General features: G+C 37.9%; 1 protein-coding gene across 12 annotated transcripts in view; it reads right to left on the bottom strand.

Annotated features, from left to right (window-relative positions):
- Nucleotides 1-24,704, bottom strand: part of HMGCLL1 (3-hydroxy-3-methylglutaryl-CoA lyase like 1) — a 310,746-nt gene that overhangs the window by 33,446 nt on the left and 252,596 nt on the right. For 6 of the 12 annotated variants that reach the window (XM_073224138.1, XM_073224137.1, XM_073224131.1 and 3 more), the window contains 2 exons: nt 12,644-12,769; nt 8,644-8,993 (listed from right to left, as the gene is read on the bottom strand). In XM_073224138.1, coding sequence (XP_073080239.1) covers nt 8,892-8,993; nt 12,644-12,769 — 228 coding nt within the window. In that variant the 3' untranslated portion in view covers nt 8,644-8,891. Of the gene's footprint in view, nt 1-3,415; nt 3,570-8,643; nt 8,994-12,643; nt 12,770-24,704 lie in introns of those variants that run through there. The other 6 variants (XR_012126034.1, XM_073224132.1, XM_073224133.1 and 3 more) reach the window with 3 other exon arrangements.

Genomic DNA, 24,704 nt, shown 5'->3' with positions numbered 1-24,704 from the left:
ATACTTTGAGATGGGCCTCGGTAATTTCAGTCATGAGAGTGGAGCCCTTGTGAGTGGAATTAGTGTCCTTGTAAGAGAGACCCCAGGGAGCTCTCTGGCTGGCTCTCTCCATGTGAAGGTACTATGAGCAATCAGCACTTTACAGCCTGGAAGAGGGCCCTTGCCCAGAATCCAGCCATACTGGCACTCTGATCTTGTACTTTCAGAACATTCAGCCTCCAGAACTGTGAGAAATTTCTGTTCTTTATAAGCCATCCTGTCTATGCTACTTAGTAGCAGCCCCAACTGATGAAGACACACTATGATTAATTTATGCTATACAAGAAGATTGGTATCTGTTAGTCTTGGTCGTGATTATTTATGCCTGCACAATTATACAGCAGTGATTCGGAAATATTTTTATCAGAATTGAAAACTTATCTTGAAGCTTACTTTTGAAGACTTAACATGTTAATTTCCTCATTAAATTTACAAAGAATTATATACCAACATTCAGAAAGTATTAAATCTAAGTCAGATATGCGTTCAAGTAAATATTAATACAGAAAAGTCTCTTAATTGCAGATTTTGTAAGAAATGGAAATATTACTAATAGGCTTCTTTTAGTGCATCTAACTTTACTGTAATAAAAAGCCTTACATTTTCTGCTTCCCAGAATATATGGTCATATATTATAGCCATCCTTAAATATCTTGAAGCATACCGGGAAGCTTAGCATAAAAGTAACAGGCCCCCAAGCAGGTGGATAACATAATTTTCATCTTCTTAATGTATACCAGGATTGACACTGTATCTTGCCTTCATTTGAAACCCAACCATTCAGTTATAGTAAACTGACTTGATGGGAAGTTTATCTTAAGACTCATGTAATCTTTGTCCCTTGTGTATCCTGATATTTGGGGAATCATTTTCTGGGGACAACATATGGTGGAACAATCTTTTAGGTTACTTGTTATGACCCTGAGTCTGCCTTATAGGGGGAAAATATGCTTCCAATTAAAATTGTCCTATGGGGATGCTATTCTTTATGAATTCAGGGTGAAGAATAGCTAAGGAGTCTGGTCTCTGTCTGACAGCTGGAGCAAGGCACCTTGAATCAATAAAACTCTTAATTCCATCCTAAATGCTTGCTGTTGGTCCACACACGTGATTCTACCAAGAACTGTAGATGTGAAAACCTGTCATACAGGTTATCATCCGGGATGCGGTGCTTCTGATACAGGCCTACATACTGACAAATAGCATCAAACACGTAACTGCACATCAGTACTGTTTTAGGTGCTTTTAGGGTCACACAGAAGGTACAGATATAATTTATTTCCCCAACTGATGTTTCTAGAAAACAAGACATGGAACTTAAGGCAATGTAGAGCTGAGTTTATAGTTCTTCTCAAATACATAAATTCACTCTCTGTGGAAAAGGACCCAGCCATGTACAAACTATTTCCTATGTTGAACCTGCATAATGTTAAGCCTATTAAGCATTCTGGAGTCAAATAAAATCTAATCCTAAGATGAGTTGTCGTTGTTTTTTTCCTTACTGTTCTCCAAGCATAGTCTTTCAGAGTCTTCCATATTCAGTTTAACATTCAGGTCAAAGCAGCAGAACACAGTCATGTTAATTATTCACTATTTAACCTTTGTTACACATCTCTAGTTTGTTACTATAGCCTCTTTGTTTTCTGGAACATTTTTGACAACTTTACTCTCTGATTCACATCTGAGTATTCAGATTAAAAGAGACAATTTTATCTTGGTATAGTACTACACTTCCTCATTTCCAGGAGAAACCAACTTTATGGCCAATATGGGGAAGGAGTTGACCATTCATTGCCTTCCTGCCATTACAAGAATCTCAAGGTAATTAAAAAAAATTTTAAAGATATGCTTCTCATTCTAAATCCTCCATAACAGCCAGTCAACAGGAAGAAAGATGTATCTCTCTCTTCTGTTTGTTTGGCTCTAAGGAATTGGGGGGTGTTTGAGAAACATTTATTGGAATCACATAACTTAACAAAAACAATTCCTTTTCAATATTAAACTTCTGCCTTCTTTACTGCTCAAATATAAAGGATGCAGTATGACTTATAAAGTGGGGTGGAGGGGTACTTAAAAGCTGTCAATAGTCACAGTCAAAAATGGAGTAAGATATTTTATTACATAGAGTATTAGAACAATTAACTGCAACCGTGTATCTCTGTATTACTGTTACTTGCAGACAAATGCAATCTTAACTGCATTGAGCATAATAGGTGCTCAATCCATGGTTCTCTACTGAGATATAACTGATATATAACACTAAGATTAGTTAGGTATATATACAACAATGATTTTTGTATATTTTTCTAAATGATCACAATAAGTCTAGTTAACATCCATCACCATAGTTATGAAAAACCTTTTTTTTCGTGTGATGAAGACTCTTCATATAAAAATGCTCTTGGGGGCTATCACATATTCAGTAGAGTCACAGTGTTGTACAACATCCCCATGATTTATTTGTTTTATAACTGGAGTTTGTAGCTTTTGACTCCCATTACCATTACAACCACCCCCTACCCCCACCCCAGCCAACCTCCAGAACCCACCTACCTGTTCTCTGTATCTAAGAGCTTGGTTTCGGTTTTGTATTTTTTAGGATTCCACATATAAGTAAGAGCATATGATATTTGTCTTTCTTTGAATTACTTTGTTTAGCATAATGCCCTCAAGGTCCACTTATATTCTTGCAAATGGCAAGATTTCATTCTTTGTTAGTGGAATTCTCATTCACCACATTTGGTTGGTATTCTTATATACCATCTTATATTATCGTCTTTATCCACTCATCCATCCGTGGACACTTAGGTTGTTTCCACATCATGGATAATATAAATAATGCTGCAATGCACATGGGGGTGCACATACCTTTTCGAATTAATGTTTTTGTTTCCTTCTGAAAAATACCCAGAAGTAGAATTGTGGGATCATAGGGTAGCTCTATTTTCAATTTTTTGAGGAGACTCCACACTGCTTACCATCGAAGCTGCAGCACTGATTTACATTCCCACTGCTGGTGCACTAGTGCTCCCTTTTCTCCGTCCTCGTCAGCACCTGTCAATTCTTGTCCTTTTCATGGCCATTCTGACAGGGGTGAGGTGACATTTCCTTGTGGTTTTGATTTGCATTTTCTGAACAGGTAGTGACACTGAGCATCTTTTCATGTACCTACTGCTCATTTCTGTGTCTTCTTGGGTAGAATATGTGAATCGACATTTTTCCAACTTTTTAATCAGGTTTCTCTTGCTATTAAGTTGTATGCGTTCTGTATGTATTTTGTATGCTGACTTCTTATCATATGTATGATTTACAGATATTTTCTCTGGTTTAGGAGGTTGCCTTTTCGTTTTGTTGACAACTTCCTTTGCTGTGTGCAATAAACACTTGAATAAATAAATGAATAAAACTTACCACTCTGAAAACTGCAGGCAAATAAGAACCCCAATTTACTCTTGTGTATTCTTCAGTTCACTTACAAGGAGAACCTACAAGTTTCACCAACAGCTTTTTAACTTGTATGTGAGGCAATTCTAGAAAAAAAAATGGTTCAAACATCAACTAAGGTTTGATATAGGCCCACCTGTTTTTATCCTTTTTTTGCCTTTGATTTTGGAGTCAGACCTAAAAAAGTCATCACCAAGACCAAGGCTAAGGAGCTTAAAAATGCATGTTTTACTCTAGTTTTATGATTTCAGGTCTTACATTTAAGTATTTAATCTATTTTGAGTTAATTTTTATATTTGATTAAGATAGTGGTCCAGTTTCATTCTTTTGCAAGCTGATGTCCAGTTTTCTCAACACCATTTATTCAAGACTGTTCTTCCCCATTATATAATCTTGGCTCCTTTGTCATAAATTAATTGGTCATGATATGTTACTTCTCGGCTTTCTATTCTGTTCCATTTATCTGTATCTGTTTTTATGCCAATACCATATTGTTTTGATTACTGTGGCTTCACAATAGTCTGAAACCAGGGTGCATGATACCTCCAGCTTTGTTCATCTTTCTTAAGATTGCTTTGGCTATTCAGGGTCCTTTGTGGTTCCATACACATTTGGGGATTCTTTATTCTTTATATGAAAAATGCCATTAGAATTTTGATAGGGATTTCACTGAATGGCTAGATTTCCTCTAGGCTGTTCTTCCAGGCTGCTTCAAGATATTGGTGCATAATTGTTAATAGTAGTCTCTTATGATGTTTTGTGTTGTGGTGGTATCAGTTAACTCTCCGCTTTCATTTCTGATTTTATTTATTTGAGCCCTCTCTCTTTTTGTTGGTGACTCTACCAGTGGCTTGTCAATTTTGTTTATCTTTTCAAAAAGCCAGCTTTTAGTGTAACTGAACTTTTTTATTGTCTTTTGGTCTCCATTTCACTATTAATATTTGTTAAGTGATGAAGAAATCAATGGGAATTTATAAGGTACCCACAAGGCTTAGACTTTCAGGGTCTTGACTTTTATATTTTCTGTACATTCTATGCCCTTTAACCTGGGCTTACAACAAAAGAACTGAAGACAGATTATAAGTAAATTCATGAAATGGAGCATGATCATCTATACATGCTAGACTTTGAGGCCAGATAATACATGTCAACACATGCTAGAGTTTGACACTCAAGATCATGGGAAATAGTACTGTATTACATACTTGAAAATTTCTAAGAGAGAGAGTAGATCCTAAATATTCTTACCTGACATGATGGAGGTGTTTTAACTACTCTGGTGGTAATCATTCTATAATATATAATTGTATCAAAGCAACACATTATATAGTTGAACTTATGCAATGTTATATGTCAGTTTCATGCCAGTAAAGCTACAGGGAAAAAGAAAACTCCTGAAGACATATGAACCTCAACAGAGTACATTTAGGGCTACGCTTACAAAACCATGACTGAGGTTTAAAGTAACATCCACCAATTTCATGGAAAGGTTTATTGAAATTCTCTAATATATTGCTGTTTTCCTAATGTCTAATGCCTTTTCTAATGCCACTTGTTCTTATACACTTATCAAAAGAAATCGGATTTTTACATTTTAACAAATGCATTTAAAAAATCTATTGAGGTTTTTAGACAAAGTTAAATAGTCATTTTTCCAGTGTTTTAAAATAAAATAGCAAGTTTTTATGAGGTTTGGGGACACACTGTTTTTAGCAATACAATCTAACAATGCAAACATTTCCAAATTAATCCTTTAAAAAAGAGCCAGACATTGGTATTCCAATTCCGTGACTTGCCCTCGCTTTCACAGGATACACACAGTCAGAATATGCATTTTGTTAGCTGACTCCCAAATGATTGAGTTTCATCTGAGAATACTTGCAGAATGTCTGCCCAACAATGCCACACATCGGCCTCCATCAACAGAAGGCCACTGTGAAAACCTGATCAACAGGCTGCTTTTTGGGATTCAGTGGTTCAGGATAATGGGTTGGCTGCCTGTGATGTGCTGGCCTACTTTCACACAATGATAGGGGCCCTACAGAACTAGCTGGAGAAAGGGAAGTTCAGATGAAACAAGTTATCAGAGTTTTGAGATCTTTTCCCTGAAGTCCTAGAAGAGTATAAGTCCTTCCATCATCTCCATTAGCTTGATACGATGGCACAGTCAGGGCAGAGGATAGATGACTACCATGGAAGCAAAGATTAGCCCTCTTCAATTAAACACAGAGCTTCATGATAGAAGCATATAGAAGGTTTGCTCTAGAACAAGGAGAAAAGTAGAAGCCTGCCTAGCTCCATAGCCTGCCAAATACTGAACACTCAGGGGGCGGTAGATGTCAAATCTATCTGCTCACTTATCCAACTGCCAAATGGGACAACTTCTTAATATTCAAGAAATTTCTGACTTTAGGTGACGCAAGATATGGAGACCGAGTCTATCATGGTGTTCTTCAAGCAGGTTACTTGGTAAAAGTCTCATAGTATGTTCCTGCTTTAACTACAATTACATGGAATGCAGAAAAGAATTAGAATGCATAGCTCAATGATGCAGCTTCATATGAAAGCATAGACTTTGGGGTCAAAATTATGTGGTTTTGAGGTGTGAGGGCGGGATGTGTCTTTTGGGATCATGGCAGACTCTCTGAAACCATGCACTCTGACACGGAACCCTTGAGAGAATGAAGGATGATCTTTTACGAGGGCCTCCCAGGGAATTAAACAACTCATAATACAGGAGGAGTCCCAGTCCAAGGCAGGGTCGTAGACAGGGATAAAAGAAATGATGACAGTTGACAGTTACTGGTCACTTTAATACACGAGGCACTTTACCAAATGCTTGTAAGAATTATTTCAGGAACCCCTTACAACAGCCATATAAATAAAGCTTGTCATTATTTAAGTTTTAGAGTCATGGAAGTGAGGTTTGAAATGAAGTTCAGAGATATTAGGTAAATTGATGAAGTTTGTCTAGCCATTAAGTAACGGATCAGACGGTGCCAAAGAAGACTCCAGACTGGTGGGTAGGCAGGAAGCCCACAAGATCTCCTTGCTCACAGCAGCAAAGTAGTTTGGTAACAATGTCTCTTTCCCTCAATCGAGGCATTATTTTTAATCTCCCTTTATGGGTATCCTGAGGGCTCCCTAGTGCTCACTTTAATTTGTTATTTATTTATTTATTTGACTTATCATTGATATAGATTCTCATATTAGCTTCAAACATACAACACCAAGCGTGAAGGATACCATATACACAAAACTGGTAGAAAGTGTCTCAGAGCTAAGCTTCCCTGATATGGGTATTCCAGTCGCTCCCCCCATCTCTGGAGTAGACACATTGATGATACAGATTTTGTGAGCTGACTCCCAGGTGATCCAGGTCCAACTGGGTAAAGGTCCTGTGACAAGCTGGCTCTGCTGCTGATGCTGATGGTTCCAGGGCCACACTCTAAAAATCGCTGTGCTAAAGCAGAGATTTCCCCCTCTGGCTGGTTATGAGACTGCCTTGTATACTTTTATTTTTAATGCTTATGTATAAAGTCCCACAGCCAACCAATTATGTTATGATCTCTTGGTGCCAACTCCAGGCATTAGTATTGTTAAGCTTCCCTCTGCTGTCTTCCTCTGATGGATCAAATGTGCCACCCGAATGCAGACCACAGAGAGCAAGTTTATGTGTCAGTCACAGAGGACTGAGGAGTGTGTCTATCCTGATACCTGACTCTGAAAAGGCTATACCTGAGAACTATTTAAGGAATAAGGAATACAGAACTAATGAGGCTTTGAGATCAAATCATTATGAAATTTTTGTATCTCTTAATCACACAGATGACACTGAAGTAACAGGCACGCTTCGCCTGGTGACATGTGACAGTGGAGTTCTGAATACGCAGTGCAGTTCTCTTTCCTCGGATGGAAGACGCAAAGTTCAGGAAGTTGAGAGGAAGAAAGTGAGCTGCAGGCAAGCTCCTGCTCTAACCCCCTCACAAATGAAGCCTCTTCCTTAAATTCCAAGGGAATTTAGTTTGGTTTTGTCAATTGCCAATATGTTTCCCTTGTGATTCTTATTATTGTATATTTTAAAAGTTAACTTAATTACAATCAGTATTGTCTTAAATTTCCTTTTATTTCAATGGTTTTGATGAATATCTAATAGATGTTCCATACTGCTCACTTTCATATTTCTAGCTATATTCAAATTTATTCAAAGATTGCCCGATATTATTGGAGAAGTCTACATAAAAAATAGAGCTGATGATTCAGATGCACATATAATAATATCATTCCTGTATGATTTCCACAGGTTAGAGAAATGTTTTTCTTCACGTAGTCCTTCTGCCCCTCTTTTCAACTCTGATATGTTAATTTTTGCTAACTCTGGCAATGCTTTCTGTTACAAAAGATAGAATTTCAGCCACTTCAACATTAAAAATAACCATAAAAAGCCAACCAAAAAGTGATGCAACTTAATCAAAATACCCTGAATCAAAGGCAAATAGTTTTTTTTTTTTTCATGAGTTAAAAGCTGCCTTACTATTGTTAGGATCACAATGACATTTCCTTGGGCATTTTAGAAGTGATCTGAAAATTCTGAAAGTGAATCATGGTACATGTATCAATCTATTCTTATCATTGCAACTTAGGCATTGGTACTACAGGTGTACCTTACGTTTCTCAGTAGTTGGGTAACACCATGCTGGTTTTTACTATAACCGATGAAAGAGGAGTATGGTAAACTGGATGCATGTAACAAACATGGGAGGTCGTAATATGCTTCCAGGATATGGCATCTTGCCATTGACCACAGCCTCTTGGAACAAGATAAAGTCATTGAAATAGTTAACAGATGTTAGCCATACTTGAAATATAAATGTTCTATTGCTAAAAATTATGTAGGGTCAGATGGAGATTTGGCGCTTGGTCCATAATGTAACTGACTTGAAAAATGGAAAGTTGAGATCCAGAGGCATTACATATAATATCGAGGCCACACACTTTGCACACGATGCAGGAGCTCATAAACTACTGACAATATCTACACTGTGCTAAGCCAGCTTGATTAAGTATTAACACAGTATTTGATACTTAGGGAAATCTGAAGTCAATTTTCACATCTACTAAATTAAAAAGTTCTTTCTATAAGAAGTTCTTTCTAAAAGAAGGCTTTTCTCCAAGTTCAAGAGCATGTCTGCAAGTTATTATTTAGCCCCAGCTTTCAATTTAACTGATGACTGGTATTGTTTTCTGTCCCTTTGTAATCTACCAAGCAATATTCTCTTTGAAAGAATATTTTTTTCCACTTTTGTCTATTATTTCACATTTCAGAATAAGTTGACAATAATGATCTTCAGATGAATATCTGTAGCTGAAATGGATCTTCTCAGCTTTAAGTCACAAATTCATTCAAGTCAAGCACTGAAGGAGGCTTGTGCTACTTTAGAGTTTGTGGTTTTATTGACAGCTTTACAAATAAAGTTACCAGCTTCCATCACTTTGTAAAGATTCACACCCTGGTAAGAGAAAGAAAGGATACAAGGTAGGAAGGGGATAAGGGAGAAAGAAGAGAAAAGATTCCTTTTAATTTTATTAGTAGATACTTGGCCATAAAATTACTAAACAAATTATTGCTCATAATTGATTTGGGGGCAACATTTGCTCTCAGGAATCATATAGTTAGTGTTTTAGACTTTTCTGCTTTTTAAAGCATATATTGAGTCGACCCAAGTATGAAACCATAGGCCAGACTACCTGAAAATCTGAGGGCAATTCAGGTTGGTACCTAAACTCTAGGAAGGACAACAGTGGAATGAGAAACAATCTCTAAAATATCAGTGAAGGGCAACTGAAATGATAATGGTTTAGAGGAGTTTATAGGTAGGAACTTAGGGTGGAAAAAACTTTTTTACTATATACAGAAACAAACCTGGTAAAGCTATAAGAAATATAGGAGAGATGAATGCATAATTTTGTAACCATACTCAGAAACACTATTACTGGTATGATATTGAATGAGGCAGTTGTAGGTCAAACAAAATGAAGTAGTATTTAGTGCACATCTGGAACTTGTTTGCCAGAGAGGTTGTCATCAACAAAGGCTTAGATAAATCCACAGATGACAGACAGACAGGTAGGTGGGTCTGAAGGCCAAGTTCAGGGCGTGCTCCTCACCTCTCAGTTTCAGTGTGACAAAAGGTCATCATCAAGGTCCCCACCCAACACCTTTGCTGTCACTAGGGGAGGTAGAGCATTAGGTGGATTGACCAGAGATTTGCCCTCATGTAGCATTTTGTAAATTCCTACGTCCTGCCTCAACATGGAGTAGAAACAACATGAACTTAAAATTGAACCCACTCAGTCTTCCTTGCTATTAAGGAGTAATTTTTAATACTTATCTAAGTCTGTAATTTTCTTAAAATAGACAAGTATAAATATGCTGAGGGGCTTTATGTAACAATGATCATAAAGAGATCAGCATTTTAATATATCCAATTACTTCTCTCTAGAAATCTGTACTGTTTCCTTTGTAGTTTACTTCTCCCTCTTTATTTAAAAATGATCAAGAAAAATATTTTATAAAATGACAGTTAAAAATGATTTTCATTAGCTCCTTATTGTAAAGTTGCTTTTAGAGTACTCACATTTAGTTTGAGAAATCTTGTTTTGTCATAGAAATGGCCTTAAGTGCAGTATCTGTTTGGCACGTTACCTTAACATCTTTAATCCAGTGACATTTAAGGCTTTTGTAAATGATTAGCTACATGGATCTTTCATTTCTGAATTATATCCAGCAAGTGATCATCACAGGGATATTTTAGTCACCAATGCTTTTTTGCTTTTCAAGAATTCCATTTATAACAATTATACAGTGGAATTTGTTGATATCATACCAAAAAAGGTCTTTCTCTACCATTTTACTAAAATGCAATGTTATTTGATAATGATCATTTATCAGGTGTTTAAATATGTCTCATGTACTATGGAATGTTCTGGGGTCTCAAGAACCTCATGAAGAATATGATTTATGTCTTTAGATAAGCAGGCAACATGGACCCCTAAACAGAAAATCCTGTGCTATAGTTAAGGTCAATGAAGAGATATGCCCAGGTGATTACAAGGGCAAAGGATGGGCCATCAGCCCGCTGAGGAAAGGAGTCGGGGGGAGTCAGGAAAGGGTGCCAGTAAGGCAAATCCTGACCCAGGTCTTATACAGAGAATAAGTCACTGACAGGAAGGACAGACGGGGTACTGCTGGCAGAGAGAAAAACATTACGAGGCATCTGAATGATACTATAGTGGAAACAGAGACTGATGGGCACAGATGACTAGAAAAGGCATAAGTGGGTCATATTAGGTGACAGAATACAGCTTTGCTTTTCAGGAAATTAGGACCCACTGATGACTGCTCAAGTGCAAGCAAAGCGTATTCATATTTGTATTTCAGGTGAAATCCTCTGACGGTAACATGGAGGATGAGTTAAAAGGCAAGTCAGAAGCCTGGTCGAGTGTGGAGGCCCAGGAAGGAGACAAGGACGTGTGCTGATGTAGTTACTGCAAGAATAGTAAGGAAAGGACGAATAACCAAGATATTTTATAAGTCAAATTGGTGGCTCTTGGTCATTGACACTGGATGTGGGGGCCATAGTGACACTGGATTCTGCGGAGAATCTTGGCTCGCAAGCCTGGGTGAGGTTGACGTACAGCTGCTACCCAACGCAACAATCCTCCTTGAATTGTGAACTTCTTAGGAATGGAGACATCGTTATTTGCATTTGGAATCACAAATTAGAGAATACAATCTGACACATTTTAAGCATCAGCTAAGTTCGATTCAGTCGTCTAATGTCCAAGGAAGGGTCCATTTCCCTTCAGTTCGTTATGGCCATACATTTCTAATATGATTAAATTGCTCTGTAAATGAAACAGTATTTATTCCGAACCAGAGAAGAGAGGCAACAGCTTTTAGTGTTTAATGCCAGGGGAAAGCCACCTTCCGATGCATATTATTGAGCGTCTCTCTGCGATAGTGTGAATAAACTGTAATAATCGATCTCTGGCTATAGGGAGAGCTAGACCCAGAATTAAGATCATTCTCCAGCCTGTAGTTCAGAGTCAGAGGCACAGAGGATAGCGTGGGAGCCCTAAACAAAGAACCCCAACAGCAGGGCCTGGGAGATGGGCAGGGAGCTGCTGGAAGAGTTCTCAAGGATGGAGGTGCCTCCCCTCCCTCTAGGTGACATCGAGCATGGGAAGGAAGACCATTCCACGTGGTTGTGAACGCACGCGTGAGGGCAGAGGTGAGAAATGGATAGAATGGTGCAGAAATGGGGGCAACAGGCAAGTCTGGTATTACAGAAGCCTCAATGTGAGTAAAGGGAAGAAAGAGGAGCTACCAGGGACACAAAGAGGGAAAACCCTATTTTGAAATCTAGATGATGCTTTTGCATCTCAGAAAACATTTTGAATTTTTAATCATCTATGAGCTATTTTATTTTTTATCCTTTTATATTTTGTCCCCCTCCACCCACCAAAAAATCAGCCTTACAGACTAATAATTCGTGCTAACAGGCATGAGGCAAAACAAGGTGCTGATTTTGGTAAATGCTGCTATAGAGCATGTGACTTTTCAGGTATGAAAGAGACTATTTTAGAATTCTCAGGAATGAAAATATTCTTGCTGTCCAGTGTCTCACAGGCTAAGCAGTATTAAGCTCTGCTCTTCCACTGTCCATTGCAAAAGTGCCCTAGGCTCTTCTCCAGAAGCCCTAGTTGATTTTGTGAGAAAATCAAGATCTCAGTTTCCTTCAAGGAAAATATCCTTACCAAAAAATCCCCAAAACTCTAGTAACAATCACAAAGACACAGGCTCTAACTCACGAAGTGTATAATATTACATCAGATTATACATGAAAAAGTACTTTGGAGGTCATGAAGCAGTATAAAAATGTGAAATGGTAGCAGTACTGGTGATTGAGCTAGAGCAATGTTACTTTATAGAGCCCTCTAAAGACATTTTATTGTGTATTTCCACACTGTGCATTTTAGCAAATAGCAAAAGTGTAGTAAAACTTTGACCTCCAAATTGCTTCCCACGTCTGAGATGCATTACAATTTTTATCTGTAAGGAATACATGAGTATTAAAAACATGTCGAGTTGACTTACTGTATTGAGCCCCAGGCCATCAAGCATATATATCAAATCTTCAGTGGCTACATTCCCAGAAGCGCCCTTTGCATAAGGACAACCACCTAATCCGGACACTGCGGAGTCCACCACGTTAATCCCCATCTGGAAAACAAACCAACATACTCAAGGCTTATCTATTTATGGTAATGTAAATTGTTGCATTTCTATTTAACTTGTTCCAAAGAGCAAATAAGAAAAACTTAAGCCCATTATCCAAACGTATTCACTTACCTACCTGCTGCTAAACTTTCTCTGGGATGCTGATCTCTTTAGTGGTAGATCTTGTCTTTGGGGTGAATGGAAACTCTCCTAAGGATCTCAGGGACTAGAATAACCTTAGATTAAACTTAAAATGGTAGTATTCATTGATAACAGCACAACTTAGGGCGTGAAGTTTGAAGTAGGATTAATTTACTCCCAGGTTGTATAGATTCTCCAACCAATTCTCTAGCACTATCCTAAAAGCATTATACAAGCAACATGAAATATTTCCAACATCTCAACTCAAAATCAAGGTGCCTTAGAAGACTAGTGGTGGTGGTAGGTCACTTTGAAATTGGATTTTTGTGGGCTCAATCCACCCATTCAATCCACCCAATGTTTACTGAGCCATCATTTTTTAAAAAGTATCACTGATATAAACAATCTAATGTTGTTTCAGATACATAACACTGTGATTCAACATTTACCCATATTACCAAGTCCTCACCCCCTCCAGTGTGGTCTCTGTCCATCAACATAATAAGATGTTACAGAATCATTAACTATTCTCCGCGCTGTACTACCATCCCTGTGACCAAACTATATTGATTGTGAATTATTGTACCCTTGAATCCCCTTCCTCCTCCCTCCCCCGTGGTAACCACTAGTCACTTCCGGTGTCTATGAATCTACTGAGTCGAGCCATCATTTTGCACAAAAACCCCTGCTACTTGGAAAAAGTGGGGAGATGTTTAAGAGGCAAAGACATCAACTACTAACAATAGCTCACATTTACATATTGGGTCTTTACTAAGTGGTGGATGTTATTATTAACATCTTATGAGTATTAACGCACAATCCTCACAAAAACCAGGAGGTAGATCTTCTTCTATCACCCCTACATCACAGGTGAAGAAACTCAAGCACAGAGGGATCACCCAGTTTCCCCACGGGCACCTCTGCCTCCAGGGAATTCCCACTCTGCTGTGATTTGGGGCCTTTGAGAGCATGCAAGCAGGCACACGTTAGACATTTGGGGATTCAGGGGTGGGGGAGATCTGTGTGTGGCTGGAGATGCTGTGAAAAAATGAGAGGCCCTGGAGATCAGATCTGACTATCTGGAGAAGAGAGGCAGGCATATCATTCCTCCGTGAAAGGTGACAGTTGGGTACTCAGAAGCCACCAAGAAGCCTCACCTGATTCTTCACTCTTGGGCAGAAAAGAAAACTACCATGACCTCGCTTGAAAGGAGAAGCACCTGCAAGCAGAGCTCTTGGCCAGCCTGTGGATTGTTGGTTCTCAGTCACCCAAAGGGAATCACAGATTGCAGCTACGTCCCCAGGACATTTGATTCAGAAGGCCTGGGCCATGACCTGAGAATTTATATTTTAACAACACCCTGGATGCTGCTCTCACTACTGGTCTGGGGAATCACACTTTTTTTTCTTCTTTTCTGATAAACTTTTTATTTTAGAATAGTTTTAGGTTTTCAGGAAGTTTCTGAAGTAGAGAGCATTCCTATATATTATGAACCTAGTTTCCCCTATTTTTACATTATCTTACATTATATGGTACATCTGTCACAACTACTGAACAAATACTGATATGCTTTTATCAACTAACATTATTAATTGGAGTTCTCTAGTTTTGAATCCAGTGTCCTTTTGGTGGGGGGGTGCTGTGTAGTTTCCTCGGTCCTTGTCCCGCTGCAACAAAGAACTGAAGGTCAGAGACACAGCAGTGAAGCATAGTAAAAGTTTTATTTAAAGTTACTTAAAGAGAGAAAAAGTACAGGCCATCCCAGCAAGGAGATTGGAGAGATCCAATACCTAAAAGGTTGGAGAGAGAAAGTTTAAGATTAAAAGGTTACACACTTAGGAAGTGCAGGCAACCTCAGAGAGACAGGAGCGCCCCCCAAAGGTTAGGGGTTCCCCCTTTTAAGGATTCTTCAGGAATGTGACTAAGGGTTGGGAGTGCAGACCTGTTAAGTGGTCTCTGAATATTTAGAATTAATTTAACACAAGGAACTTTCTGCTCTGATTTCTCCCTGGGATAACCTGCATCTCGGTCTGAGAACATATCAAACAAGACCACCTGCCCAGCCCCCAAGGTGGGCTGAGTTATTGTCTGTTTGGTAAAGAGTAAGTTAAGAATCTTACTTCTTAGCTTCCTGGGTATTAAAATGCAATCTTATTTTTCAGTCGGAATCCTTCCTGCCTTTTATGTTGTTTATGGGTGGGCCTGCATGCTAAATTAGTTGCCTAAATTGCCAACTACTTGATTAGGGCCGGAGGAGGGAAAAAAACAATATATAGGTAAAGTTAAAAAATAAGCTGGGCCTGCAATTAGCACAATAAAGACATGGGCTACGCTGAGGTACCCTCCTTTATCTGGGGAATATTCAAACATTTCAGGCCAAGTTGCTCCTGGCTTTTTGAACTTTAACTGATTAACTAGGGGTCTTTTTAGTTGGCTTTCCTGGCCTTATTCTCTTTCCACCCAGCTCATATCTATTTTCCTGTCTAACACTTTTCTGTACCAAGAATTCCTCCAGGATAGCACATTTAGTAGTCCTCTCCTTAGGCTACTCGGGGCTGTGACAGTTTCTCACATTTCCTTTGTCTTTGACCTTGACAATTTTGAATAGTATTTGTTAGATATTTTCAATTTGGTATTCAATTTGGGGTCTGCCGTATTTCTCATGGTTAGGCTGGAGTTCTGAACTTTAGATGACAGAGGTGAAGTGTCACTCTCAGTATATCATACCAAGGGAACATGCCATCAACATGATTTATAGCTGATATTAAACTTGATCACCTGGCTGAGGTACTGCTCACCAGGTTTCTGCACAACAAAGCCCCTGCCCTCACTTTCCATATTGCCCTCTTTGGAAAAAGTCACTATATGCATCTCACACGTTAGGGCTGGAGAATACCTACATAAATTATTTGGAATTTTTCCAAGTGGGAAATGTGTCTATTCTCTAGTATTTATTTATTTATTTATTCAAATACTGATTTTTTTTATCAGTAGAGATTCATGGTATTTATTTTGCAATTTGGTTTATAATCTGCTATTACATATTTTGTTGCTCAAGTTGTTTGAGGTTTGGCTTTTGGGAGCTCTTTCAGTTGGCTCCTGTGTCCCTTTGTTATGCCAAGGGGACTGCTCTTTTTGTAAGAGGATGTTTACCAAGGCTTATAAAGGCAGAGACATAGTCCAAACACCCTGGGCAACTTTGGGACCTAAAGCATGTTTACAAATACCATGTGTATTTCTGCACCTCCGTATCTCCTCATTATACTCCTCAAAAAGGAAGGTCTTGATAGCTCTTCTTCCATTACCAAAACCTGTCTCAAATTATGATCTAAAAAGTTCAGTCATATTCCAGTATTAACAACTGAACAGCTAACACACTCCATTAGGACAATATACATTTGCTATGAATCAAAATAGTAAGTATGAGGAATTATGCTCTAGGAATGAAATCTGTGGTATTGTTCAGTAGTTGGGAAAGACAAATGTTAGGATAATGACGCATCTCTCAAAGTCTGCCATGGCATCAACAAGGCAGAGGCATTTCTTCACTTATAGGCTAAAATTTATTAATTCAGCAGAATTGAATCCATCACCCAAGGAGACAAGTTTCAGTGGTTCTCATTCCTCTGCTGCCCATTATAATCATCTAAGGACCTTTTAAAAATGACACAGAAGCTTTTCCCCCAAACCAATTAGATCAGAATCTGTTTCTGGGAATGGGGTCAGCCAGTGCATTTGCTTGAAGCTTCTCTGGTAATTTCTCTTGTGTAACTGAGTGTGGGAATCCCTGAGGCAGAAGTTCTTATCATCTAACACTTTGATCAATTGTATGTAAGAGTCAGCTTTACTTTAGTGAAGCTCTGTCCCTTGGGGAAGCAAAGGGTTAATGGCTGGTCAACTTGCAAAGAAACTAGTTTTTGAAAGAAGACCCAAAAAACTGTGAAGTGGTTGAAGTCACAGGTGCCAGCATGACTGGTGAAGGGTGGATCCGGCCCACTGTGCAGACCGACTCACGCGTGGGGTCTGGGACCCGCGGGTCGTCTGCCTTTTCCCGCTGCCGAGGACCAGGACTCTACAACCACAGAGCTCCGGAAGGGAACCAGTTGTCAGAAGAGCAGCCGTAACTGGCATTCTGACAGTGAAAAGACAAAATTCACTATTCTGTTTTGTGACTATAGGCAACGGTGACCGGTTACACAGGCAAAAGTGAAAGGTTTATTCACAGTAGAGGAATCAGTGTCCCAACAGAGGAACAATAAATGACCAGCGTCAAAATAGAGCAAACATACATAAAAAGTGAAGGAAGTTAAATACGTTCACTCTCACATTAAGTCAAAGATTGTGAGTGGAACTAAAACCTGTTTTACACTTACTTTCAGACTGACAAAGATTGCTGGCAGTCAAACAGTAGAGAGTAACGGAATATATAAGAAAATGTGTAACTTCAAAAATAGGGACACATCTCACAAAAGCTTGAAAGAAGCTATGAAAGAAGTCAGGCACAAAAGAAAATACACACCATGATTCCATTTAGATAAAATTTAAAATAGATAATTAACACTGTTAAGATAATAGTTACCCTTTGAAGTATTAATACAAATGGGCACAAAGAAAGTTTTCAAGCTGTTGGCAACATTTTATTTCTTGAACTGGGTTGGTTATGCAGAAAAAATCAGCTTATAAAAATTCTCATAAGTTTGAGCTTATGATTTGTGCATTTGTGTGTGTATGTGAATTATACTTGATAAATACCAATAACAATAAAGCAGAGTTGGAACTGAAGGCAAACAGGAAAACTTACAGTGGTAGGAAAATAAATTGGAATTTTTTTCTGTTGAGCAATTAGTAATTAGTCTTCATTGCCAATATCCACCATCCCAGTAATGCCTATCAAAAAAGGCCTTCCTAGGAATATTTCATGAATCCTAAGTAAACAAATACATGTGTGTGAGTGTGTGTGTGTTGTACAGGAAATACACCACACACATGCACACACACCTATATGTGGATTCATCACCGTATGTTTTGTAAGAATAAAAATTTTGAAAACAATCTAAATGTCTATAATGGTGAATAATTTAAATTAAAATATAGCTATAAAATGGAATAAATGCTACATAAATGCATAGTTAAGGGAAAGAAATAGGTTATAGGATAGTATAAAGTATATAAAACCATCATCCCATTTTCTTAAAAAAGAAAAAATTGGGTGATATACCAAAATGCTAACAGCAGTGGTTGCTGGGTGGTGTGATTATAGGTATTGTTTTAGTTCTATTTCTTCGTTTTCCAGGCCCCCACAGTGAATGTTAATTATGTATATAAGTAGAAAAATAAAAGGAAAGATTTCTGCAAACTTTTGCCTGCAGTAGAATGTAAGTAAATGAAAATGAGCATAAATAAATCCAAGACTGAATTTCTTGATTAACGTTTTTACAACTGATCAATCTTTCTAGGGTGTAAAACTGCAGGGCTAATTTGCATACATAATATTTTAAAGGCAGACATCATCTGAGTGAAACCCGGAAAACAGTCTTTCCTTCTTCCCTAGTGTCAGATTAGCTCCAGACACAGATTCTCTTTTAATAAGCTATATTCACAGATTAATGGTATTAAGTCTAAGCAATACGTGGATTTAAAGTAAGGTTAAAGAGAGTTTATTAAAGTATACATTATCTGTGAAGGAGAATATTAAGATTATTTTAAACTCTTTAAAAAAAAAATCACTACTTCACAAATGTTTCCGTTTATGCAACAGCCCGTACATTCAGTCCTTTGTTAAATGTGCAATTCTGTTCCCCAGGAATAAATTTTGTCAATGGATAATGTTACCCATATACTAAGTCATATGATCTTATTTATAAACAAGCTGATTTGGAAATGTCCAGTCATAGTCATCTAAGAAAATTCAGTTTTACTATGCATGTTTTCTTTGCATCTACTTTCCTATTCCATTAGAAATGTAATGTAATACATCATAAAAAAGTTCTTAACAGAGGAGGAAGAAAAACATTTCTTCTCTTCACACATTCCTCATGGTAAACAGAGGATACATATTTATTGGTACTTTATTACTGAAATAAGTATTAAAGAAAATGCTATTACATTTACTATAGTATCACCATGTTTTTGAAAATAACTGATGGGCCACTTAGCTGATTTTATCACTCAAGAGATTATCTGTATTCAAATATTGTTTGTAGATATTCCCTCACCCACTGCCTTTAGGGTTTCAGTTTCCTGGAGTGTGTCTGTGTGTGTGTGTGTGTGTGTGTGTGTGTGTGTGTGTGTGTGTGTGTGTGTGTGTGTGTGTGTGTGTGTGTGTGTTTCCCACCATACATATTGCAAAAAACAAAGCATTTATTTTTGTTTTGAGAGAAGGTATGTCCTTAGACAAGTAACCACAGGGTGGCAATATAGCACTGAAATCTACCAAGTTCAAGACGAGCATTTACCATTCCACTGTGTTGAAGTTCAAGAAAATGGCAAACACATAAATAAATACCTTTGTTATTCAAATATTTTTCTTATGTTTACAATAAGGAAACTTATACTAATGGTGTGAACTGTGGCTCAATATATTCTGTATATTTTTTATTCTTCCTTTGACTTGAATGTGTTTATTAAGCATGTTCAATGTGCCAGGGAGTTGGAATGCATACAAAGTCCTGTAGTTCAGGAAGCTTAACAATAGAAATTAAAAGCACCGTATTTTATCTGTCACTAGGAAGTAACTTACTACTATGAAAGGAGAAACAATTCTCTTTAGATTTCAGGGAACTAAAACAAACCGAGAACTCAAGGGATGGAGTATCCTTCGCTTCCACCTTTCTCAAAGCTTATAACCCAGTGACGCAGGACGTGATGAACTGGTAGGCTAGTCATGGCACTCCATCTGCTTAGGCTCTCCGGTATGTGCTTGGATTTAAGGGCCGAGGAAAACGGATAAAATATTAGTGGCCCCTTTTTCTGGAAAATGGTAAGTTGGCTACAGATATACCATAACCAGTTGAAAGGACTGTGTACCACAATCTTAGCTGAGCTCTGAGGAGAATTAATCTTGTATAGTGCCTACATGCCCACACCATACTGATGTAAGTAAAAGAAACTTACATGTTGACTTTCTCTTGGTGCTGTAAAAACTCACTCTCCCAAAAAACTGAGAAATACAATAAGAGGAGTCAAGATAATGATTTTACAAAATTTATAATCTTTTATACATCCAGGTTTCACATATTTACTGAAATCTAAATTTTAGGTAGTTAGGATACTCGGGTCTCCAGGGATATATAGAATTTTGATAATAACTTTTGAAATGACATCTACTTTTTTTACCACCAAAGATCAAATTTTTCTTTAAAAACCTGTCATGTTCAATTTAATTTAAAAATTAGGAAATTTCTGGAAAATATTCATTTTTGGAGAAAAAGACAAATATTCACGTAGGATCAAATATTTAAAGGTACTCATTTTCCTAATATTTGTCTCCTCAACTATTCCTAACAGCCAATATTCCAACTCCAACAAAAATTGCAATTGTCCACACATGAGGTGCTGTACTCCCAGCGCCCAGGCCAGATATCACTGGTGGATCACAGCGCTCTTTCCGATAAGCCCAGGTCTTGCCTTGAGATGTTTCCCAAACAGCACTTTAAATACCTGAGTTATGGTCCCATCTGAGAAAGAACCTATCCTTGTGTAATAATATTGTGCGATGTAAACCACAGATAATGAACAGTTGGCATGCATGAATAAATCCTGGTGTTTCAGTAAACTGAAGTGTATACCAAAATTGGTCTGTGAAATGGTGGTTGGCCCAAATAATCCTGTTGGGAGATAACTAAGGTAATGGTGATTTATGACTGATGCTTTCATCTAACATCTCTCATTTTGGAAAAGGCTTTCCTGCATACTTCACTCCTGCTTGCCTTACCATACATAATGAGAGAGACGATATTCTTACCTTCATTTAGAATATTTCAAATTATGGTTGAAAGGAGAGTGTAGATAGGAAACAAGGAAATGGAGAAACAGATAAGCAGGAAATGCTCAATGTCAGTACGACTAATAGATTAGCACCGGTGAACACTTCACTGAATGCTTATTTTGTCAGACTTTGCACCATATGCTTCACATATGATAAAGCCCCACAAAATCAACATGCAGGGGGTAGTAACACATGCCTGTTTTGCTGATGAGCAAACTGAGGCACAGAAAAGGCAAAAGATGCTTCCTGCTTCATATGGTTAGAATGAGGCAGAGGGAAAACATAAATCCAAGCTTAAAAACTGTGCACTACTGTTCAATATTAATACTTAACATTTAATCAGCACAGGCTAATTAAACACCAGGTACATTAATAAACACTCTACATGAATACCCAGAGGGCAGGGTGTGAATAAGGAAGCGAGCATTGACAAATCAAGAGATTTCATTTTCTCATGAGACTTTCTTCACCTTTTTGGAAAGTTCCTACGCAGTTTAGCAACATTTTTAAGAGATTTGAGAAAGCAAACAATGGTTGTGCCAGTGATTGTGTTTCTAGGAAGCTGACCCAAGGAAAAAGGCAGAAGTGTTAGCATAAATTGATGTTCAAGTGTGAATACTCTTTGTAGCATTATTTGTAATGGTGGGAAAAAGTCTGTACGTAAAATGTTCAACAAGAGGAAAATAGTTAACAAATTACGTGAAATAGACTCATGAAACTATTAAAAACAAATAAAAATATATAATGATATGGAAAATGATTATAAGGAAATGAAAGACATGAGAGCAGGATATTAACTATGCTTGGTATGATCCACTGATGTTTAAGATTATTTGATCCTGTATAGTAAATATATGACTCATATAATTAGGACAAATGAACCTTATTAATAAATGCACAGTCTTCTTTCAAAATCATTCTCTCCTTCTGCTAGGACAATATCCCCCAAAGTATACTAGCCTACCTCAGGCTCTTCTTTCTCATTTCTTGGGTTCAATCCAAACTGTGCTCAATCATCCAAGATGATTCTTCTCCGAATCATCTACTTTGGAGTGAATGTTGTTTGTACTGCACCTCCTCAGTAACCATCAATTTTCTCTAATCTGCTGGCACAAATATTAAACCGGTTTCCTTCCAACTCTAATGGGCGTAAGATTTTATTTACTATGTGTTATGTGGAGCCTGGGCTTCTGCATTACCAACAACCCCTGAATAATGCTGAAGCTGCTGGTCCCCGGAACACGCTTGAGTGACACCAGACTCTGGTTCTTCCAGGAAACATCTCGGATGTCTGTACGTCTTGTGCCTGTTACCACAGTGGCTCCCTCTTGCCTTGTGTGGTGTTTCTCGGGTTGGGACCATATGAGACCAGAATCACCTGCAATCCTAGTTAAAAATGCAGATTTCTGGGCTCTACTCCAAAATCTGAAGTTTTCCTCTTGTCAAGCTCAAATATATGCACTGTTTCAAACTTCAAGATTACTTTTATGGATAATAAAGTTTAAAAGTCACTAACCTTTGAATTTAACTGTTCACCTGTGTCTGGTAATGCTAGCTCTCCACCAAAAAGCTGTTCCCCCTTCTTCTGGAACTCAGGTCACATTACCCCCACTGTCCTCTCACTTAGGTGTGGCTGTGTGACTGCAGGTGAGCCAGTGGTGTGTGTGCAAAATGATGCAGGCATGTCTAGAACAAGTCCTTTCAGAGACTGTGTGCCTTCTATCTCTGTAATAGTCAAATGCAGATGGCAATGAAGCCTCAGGGAATGGTGAGACACCAAATGGAAGGAGCTTGGGTCCCTGAATGACCGTGGGCAGGGAAGATGCCCACTGATAGGAATATGGGCAGTGCATTACCTAATGGGTGAGAAAGAAACACCCATGGGTTTGAGCCATTACTCCTTCTGGAGTGTACTGTTATATCAGCATAACCAGTGAGAACTAATATACCAACTGCCATGGTTGGACTAAACCTGCCATTTTGCTATTTTCTATTTGTTCCATCTATTCCATTTTCCTTTTTTTTTTTATCTTCTTTTATTAATTGAGTGTTTTTCATGATTCTATTTCCTCTACTACAGTATTTCTCTTTTTTAGATTTTTTAGTAGTCATCCTATGGCTTATAATATAAATCTTTAATAATAGTCTACCTTCAAATATCCATGCATGTAGCAAAGGACCTTACAATATACTCACAATTGTTTCCACCCATCTTTGTACTATTGTTTTCCTATATCTTAATTTTACAAATAAATCCATAATTATTAATACTCATTTTGCTCTCGAAGTCAGTAATCTTTTAGTGCAATTAGAAATAAGAAAAGCAATTTTATCTTGATTTGTTAAATTCCTAAGTTCTCTGAAGGAACTGCATATAATAAAACTAGCAGAAATTCAAATCCTGATGTTAAGTGAACATTCACTTTCTGAAGGTAGAAGAGAGATGAGTCGGTGACGATGTCACAAGCCAGGGTGGACAATGTTTCTCCAAGTATTACCACCACAGTGATGAATGCTTCTCACAATAAAAGAAAATGAGAGCTGAGAAAATCCACTGGATTTATGAAATTGACGAAGTTTGAAATGGATTGTTTCAGCACAGACAGGGGATTGCTAGTAACAGATCTAAAAACAAATGGCGAGCATACAGCCTAGTGCTTAAAAGATCACTTTCAGGAGATAGAGGCACACTTCTGTTTGCACCTGCTCTGCCACTTATTAACTGTGTGATCATAATAATGTTAGTTTAGCTCTTTGTTGCCAGCTATAAAATGAAGATGATGGTACTGATTCATAGGCTTGCTGAGGATTCAAAGAAATCTTCTACGGAAAGCACTTCTCACATAGCTTGGCACATAACACTGCAGCAAACACTGGTTTTAACAAGTATATGTCAAGGATATAGAGGCAGACAGAGTACATGTGGTGACAAAGAAGAAAACCTGGGCATTATTTGGGGAAGGAGAGTATGAATGGAGAGATGGGGGGATACGGGACACATGTAAGTTGGAGGCTGTAAAGGACAGAGCTGATTGAATGGAAGTAATGTAATGATGCCACAGACAGAAGAGGAAATTACCAGAGAGAAAACCTCAGAGAGGTGTTGTGAGTTTGAGATTAGGGCAGAAACATGGAATTGAGCCAGGAAATTAGTAGAGAAAACTGTCCTTTGAAATCGCGTGAGAGGAGAGGACAGACAGAGGTACAAGATATGTTAAAGGAACAAGGATCCTGAAGTTCAAAAGAAAATAAATGATTCTCAGAAATAGAGTGACTGAGTTCATCTGGTGAGAATCCAAAGAGTTGCATCTCATTTCTAGCTCCTGACACTTGCTTCCATTAGACCCAGCCCTTCCCTGCATGCCTGACTCTTCAGTATACACACAGAGATGGATGAGGTGTTGTTAGGGTGAATAATGAAGAAATGGGGACATATCAATGAACAACACCATGTTAACAAGAAATATTATGCCTCTAAAGGCATAATCACTGTTTTTCAAAAGAATATGCAAATCAGACTATGCAAATAGATAATTTAGTCAAAATTCCAATTGATTGATTGACTTATAGGGACACACCCCAGAGTTCTTAGGGGTTTGCCAGAAGTCACAGAAGTTATCTGTTCTAGAGATGAATCTAGAACTTAGGCCTTCATATTTCTGGAATTTCACTGGGAGGAGGTAAATAATTCCCAGTTTCAAAATACATGCTAGCCAGGGGCCTACCTAATATTCTAAAAATACAACTAAGTGTCAGTAAGTTAAAAAATAATGAAACAACACAGTGGTGTTTACAATGAATGAACAGTAT

The sequence above is a fragment of the Manis javanica genome, chromosome 16 (assembly GCF_040802235.1).
Source record: "Manis javanica isolate MJ-LG chromosome 16, MJ_LKY, whole genome shotgun sequence".
NCBI lineage: Eukaryota > Metazoa > Chordata > Mammalia > Pholidota > Manidae > Manis > Manis javanica.
This window is presented reverse-complemented; position numbering and strand designations above follow the sequence as displayed.